Source organism: Molothrus ater, chromosome 12 (genome assembly GCF_012460135.2).
Source record: "Molothrus ater isolate BHLD 08-10-18 breed brown headed cowbird chromosome 12, BPBGC_Mater_1.1, whole genome shotgun sequence".
NCBI lineage: Eukaryota > Metazoa > Chordata > Aves > Passeriformes > Icteridae > Molothrus > Molothrus ater.
Window position 1 is genome coordinate 20,950,406 of NC_050489.2, and position 6,012 is coordinate 20,956,417.

Here is a 6,012-nt window from a genome sequence, read left to right on the forward strand (position 1 = left end):
ATGATGCATATCCCTGTGTAGAAATCCTGAAGCTCCTTTAAGGAAGTGGAATATAGAAGATTTATCCAGTGTAACAGAATGACTAATGTGCTGAATACAGTGTTCATTATTCCTTTTGACATTCAGTTTATGTGGTGCCATCCCAAGCATTCAAAAATCCAAACTGTTTCTAGGGAAAGGTGTGGTGTGTGTGGTAGCACTGGTGACAGATGCCCAGAGCGTCTTTATGTGTCCCTGAGGTGAACTCTGGGACAAATCCCAATGCAGCTGAGGATCAGTTTTGAGTAATGGCTGGGTATGACCTGAAAGCATGTCCTCAACAAGAGATGGTGTGGTTGTGGGACAAATCTAGTTTGTATTTTAATAAGATTTTTCTTAACAATGCTACATAAAAATGAAATTTGTCATAATTATTTGGGTGGTCTAATCTCAGATGCTGGACTTCATCTTTTGAGAGTGCTCCTTTCCTTTGTACCGCATGGATAGGTGGAAAGTCTAAGCCATGTAGCAAACACTGGCGGTGGAAAATGCAGCTCAATGACCAGCAGTGACCTAAAAAATGTGATCCAAAGGCCTTGTTTCATTACGTGTCTAAAGGGCCCCTGCACATGCGAGGGGTTTTCTATGTCACCCTTCTCACCACAGATCTTGTTTCAAAGCACTTGTTTCAAGGCCAGAAGCATCTCTTTGGCAAATCATATCATCACCCTGTCACAGGTTGCTCTGCTGCACTGTTTGCTTAGTGCCCCAAGTTTGTAACAAAAACTAAAATTACTTTTTTGCATTTCAGTCCATATTGTTGCTTTTATTTTTCTCCAAAGCCCAGGATGTGTCCTGGGGAGACGGGACTGCATCTGATGAATCTTAAATGCTGTCAGTGACTGCCTAGACAGGACTGAACTGTTTAGAAAGTCAAACAGTCTGTTTGTGGCCTTTAGATAAAGCTCCAAAGGTCAGGCCACGGCAGCTCCGGGCCTGTCAGAGCAGATAAGGCCATGCATCCAGGAACACTGAATTACCTCCTGCTCCTTCACTTGAACCTCTCAGGGATGTTCAGCTGGGAAACATCCATTTCAGTGGTGTCCACATATAGCATGCCCTTATCCAAGCTCTCCAGGGCCACTGCTTGGAGCCTCATTCCATACCTGTCCTGTCGTCACAAATCATTCCTGTCCCAGCGCCCCCTCAGGAGCAGACACAGGTTTCAGAAGGGTTTGGGTCAGCCATGGCTGAACCCTCCCCGCTGCAGCCACCCTCTTTGCAGCCCTCCTGCTGCTCCTTGGCAGCACAACCTAAAATAAAAGTCACCATGTCTCCAGGACTGGTCCCAGGCGCCGCCACTGCTCCTGCCAGGCTGGTCTCTGAGCAGCCCCTGCTGCAGTGCTGGGACTCAGGTTTGTTACAGACTGGTCGGGTTTTGCTCTTGGGTTTTACAGCAGGATCTGCTCAGGAGCTGGGGAATGTACAGGGCTGTGCCAGCAGGGTATTGGAGCTTTATTTTGGGGGGTTTTTTTCCACACGGCATCACGGGAGTTGCCAAGCAAAATGTTCCTCTTCAGGAGCATATTTGCCAGCTGCAGCAGCCATGACTGATGGAGGTGACTCCAGGAGCCACACTCCTCTCACTCCCAGCCTCTGTGACAGCAGAAATTGGCACCAGGGACAGGGTTGTTAGTGGCTGTTCCTCCTGTCGGGAAGAAGGACAAGCTCCACATTCCACCATTAATCTATCTCCTTAATGAGGAAGCATCACTACAATTTTAATTCCACCCAAAACACAATGCTTACGCCTAGGGGAGATGACTGAACACCACATAAACTCTGGAATTGCTCAGAAGCTGAGCATCCAGAGCCCCTGGCATTAGAGGGAAGGATGGATGGACAGGAGGGAGGGAGGGAGGAGGGAAGGAAGGGAAGGAAGAAAAGAGTTGCTTCAAAGGTTTGTGGATTCATGAACATCAGCTTAATAAGGACAAAATAAATTAAGTTTAGCCTGTTCTGTCTCCAGTTGCCATGACTGGGGCTTCCCAATCTGTGGAGATTTCTGCAAGATGAGCAGTGTTGAGCGTTCTCACCCTTTGTTGTAGCACTATCCTGCTGCTGGAGTCCTTTGGCCCAAGGGCCCATTAGAGCAGATGCTGACAGGAGTGTTAATGATTTGGGAATTTCAGAGGAGCCAGGAAAACAGCTGTGCTGGGCACCCTGGGTGCTGGTGGGTGTCCCCATCACACAGTCAGTGCCTCTGGGCAGTGCAGCCAAGGCAGTGGGGGCTGAGGGTGCATGTCCCCTCCATGCGGGGCCTGTGGGGTGGGACAGGGGCCATTTTCCAGAGGGAGTGGCAGCAGGGATGGGCTCTCTGACCTGTGCTGCTGCAGCAACGCATCAGCTCAGGCTGGTGGCTGCCCTCATACAGAGGAAGTGGAGGTTCCAGGTTGTGGGGTGGACTGGGGTCACCGTCCTCATGGTTTTTGCCTGCCCAGCACTAAGTGACTTTTCACCTCTCTCTCCCTCTTGCAGCTTTAACTTCTCCCAAACCCAACCTGATGGGCCTGCCCAGCACAAGCGTCCCTTCACCCGGCCTCCCCACCTCTGGATTACCAAATAAGCAGCCCCCGGCCGCGCTGAGCTCACCCACCCCAGCCCAGGCCACGGCGGCCGTGGCCCCGCAGCAGCCGCCAGCCACGACCCCGCAGCTGCCGCCGCAGCAGCCGCCCCCCGCACAGCGCAAGGAGAAGGAGAGCGAGAAGGCAAAAGAGAAGGAGAAGGCACCCAAGGGGAAGGGGGACACCCTGCCAGGGCCCAAGAAGGAGAAGGGGGAGGCACCGGCAGGCACCCTGGCGGCCCCGCTGCCCACCATGGAGTACGCGGTGGAGCCCGCCCAGCTCCAGGCGCTGCAGGCCGCCCTGAATTCGGACCCCACCACCTTGCTGACCAGCCAGTTCCTTCCTTACTTCGTCCCCGGCTTTTCCCCCTACTACGCCCCACAGATCCCTGGCGCCCTGCAGAGCGGGTACCTGCAGCCCATGTATGGGATGGAGGGGCTGTTCCCCTACAGCCCTGCACTGTCACAGGCGCTGCTGGGGCTGTCTCCTGGCTCACTGCTGCAGCAGTACCAGCAATACCAGCAGAGTCTGCAGGAGGCATTGCAGCAGCAGCAGCGACAGCAGCAGCAGCAGCAACAGCAGCAGCAGCAGCAGCAACAGCAGCAGCAGCAGCAGCAGCAGAAACCGCAGCAGCCCAAAGGAAGCCAAACCCCCGTCCCCACGGGGGCTGCCACCCCGGACAAAGACCCTGCCAAAGAACCCCCCAAGCAAGAAGAGCAGAAGAACGCACCCCGCGAGGTGTCCCCCCTCCTGCCCAAACCCCAAGAAGAGCCTGAAGCGGAAGGCAAGGGCGCGGACTCGCTCTGCGACCCTTTCATTGTCCCAAAGGTGCAGTACAAGCTGGTCTGCCGCAAGTGCCAGGCGTGCTTCGGCGACCAGGAGGCGGCCAGCGACCACCTGAAGTCCCTCTGCTTCTTCGGCCAGTCTGTGGCGAACCTGCATGAGATGGTGCTTCACGTGCCCACGGGCAGCGGCCAGGGCAGCGGCTCGTACCAGTGCGTGGCGTGCGAGAGCACGGTGTGTGGGGACGAAGCCCTCAGTCAGCATCTCGAGTCAGCCCCGCACAAACATCGAACAATCACAAGAGCAGCAAGAAACGCCAAAGAGCACCCCAGTCTATTACCTCACTCTGCCTGCCCCCCCGACCCCAGCACCGCATCTACCTCGCAGTCGGCCGCTCACTCAAACGACAGCCCCCCGCCCCCCCGGCCCCCCCCGGCTTCCCCCCACGCCTCCAGAAAGCCCTGGCCCCCGGCCGCCCCCCGCGCCCCGCCAGGGCCGCCAACAACGCCGCCCTTCCCTCCTCTCTCCTCATCTTCAACGGTTACCTCAAGTTCATGCAGCACCTCAGGGGTTCAGCCCTCGATGCCAACAGACGACTATTCGGAGGAGTCTGACACGGATCTTAGCCAAAAGTCAGATGGACCGGCGAGCCCGGCGGAGGGGCCCCAGGACCCCGGCTGCCCTAAGGACAGTGGTCTAGCTAGCATAGGAATGGACACCTTCAGATTGTAAGCTTTGAAGATGAACAATGAAAATGAATTTAAATAAAAAAAGTTAATAACAAACCAATTTCAAAAATAGACTAACTGCAATTCCAAAGCTTCTAACCAAAAAAAAAAAAAAAGAAAAAAGAAAAAAAGAAAAAGCGTGGGTTGTTTTCCCATATAACGATGCCGGTGGGTTTTACATTTCTTTTTTCCTTTCCTTTTAATAAAATAAAACTTAAAAAAAGAAAAAAAAATCTGTTACATTTGTCCTCTGGAAGGTACTGTTGGTCTGGGAGACGAAGGCCGTGCTGCCTCCTGGCGCCTGCGGAGCTCGCACCCCTGTACATTGCCCCGTCTGATCCCCCGTCGATAGCACAGCAGAGCCCGGCAGCGCTGTATGGGAAAGCAGCCCACCTGGAGACAGTTTTAAATTTCTTGCTATCTTAGCATTCAGATACCAATGGCTTGCTAAAAGAAAAAAGAAATGTAATGTCTTTTTATTCTCAGGTCAATCGCTCACACTTTGTTCTGTTTTCAGAATCATTGTTTTATATATATATATATATATATATACATATATATATAATTTCTTTCGTTTGTTTTGGGGGTTTTGTTTTGGTTTGGTTTTGTTCCAGAAAAGGATTTTTTTGTTGTTGTTTTTTTGGTTTTTGGGGGGGGGGTTTTGTTAATTTAAAATGGGCAGAAAGTATTCAAGAGAAAAACAATGTGAACTGCTTTAGCTTTTCGGGGATTCTAAGGGTAGCTTTTTCTGCTGAAGCCAATTCCAAGGGGAAAAGTTAAGCACTCCCACTTTTCAGAAAAAAAAAAAAAAACCACACAAAGAGTGTTGAGGACTTGGAGCTTAAAAAAATAAGTTTTAAAACAACTGACTTTCTGTATTTATGATAGATATGACCATTTTTGGTGTTGAGTAGATTGTTGCATTGGAAATGAACTGAAGCAGTATGGTAGATTTAAAAGAAAAAACCCTTTTGTGTACATTTAGCTTTTGTATGGTCCAGCTGACGGCTTCTCATTTGATGTTGTCTTGTTCATTCCTAGACAGATAGATTGCGATCCATCGACTCGCCTGAGCTTTTCTCCCCTTTGTACCTTTATCCCCGTCCCCATCCTGTAATCTTCCACTTATGGTCGCTACCTTCATTTCTTAGAGGGTGGTTGCATAATTATTTTATAAAAACTAAAGAAAGAAGTTCAAAGGGTTTTGGGGGTCAGTAGGATCCCTTGCAGAATATTTTTTGTTGGGGGTTTGAAACTTTTTAAGGCATATACATGCGATTTACCTATGTCTGTTACCCTTGTGCACTTATTTTATTCTTATTTTCCGTTTCTCTTTTTTTCTTCTCTTTTTCTTCCCCTATTCCTTTACTCATTTTGTAAATGCTTCAAAGACTCTGTTCCTGACCTCTGAGCATCGGTTCTGTTTGTGTAATTAGGCTGCACTCTGTTCCTTCTTTTGAAAAAAAAAAAAAAAGGTTTTGTTACATTTTTTTCTCTAAAAGAAAATTCATGCTTTAAATAAAATCCAAAGACATACCCTTCACCACTGGTGCAGAATGAGCAAAAAGGATTCTTTTTACTTGAGAATTTGTTTCTGATTTAAACAAACAAGTCTAAGTTTAAATAAAGAATAAAAAAACGTACCGAGGTTGTTATCTGTGCTTCTTCTGCAAGCAGAGAGACAACTCTTAGTGAGCACCCAGTGCACCCCAGGCAGGTTTCTCTTTCCAAGATCTCTCAGTGGCAGCACCGGGTGCCAGGCTCAGGGAGGCCCAGAGCCCCCCGGCCCCCCCAGCCCGCATGCACCTCAAGTGGCCCAGACTTTGAAAGGAAAACTTTATGCTGCTAAAATGTAGATTTTTGGAGACGTAGATACTTTGCTGTTCCCTTCCATAACC

The 6,012-nt window shown here is 50.0% G+C and overlaps 1 protein-coding gene across 1 annotated transcript in view; it reads left to right on the forward strand.

Moving 5' to 3' along the window:
• Window positions 1-5,757, forward strand: part of ZFHX3 (zinc finger homeobox 3) — a 130,385-nt gene extending 124,628 nt beyond the window's left edge. Inside the window, exon 10 of the mRNA XM_036390195.2 lies at window positions 2,518-5,757. Within this exon, the coding sequence (XP_036246088.1) occupies window positions 2,518-4,118 (1,601 nt within the window). The 3' untranslated portion in view covers window positions 4,119-5,757. The remainder of the gene's footprint in view (window positions 1-2,517) is intronic.
• Window positions 5,758-6,012: the final 255 nt, after the last annotated feature.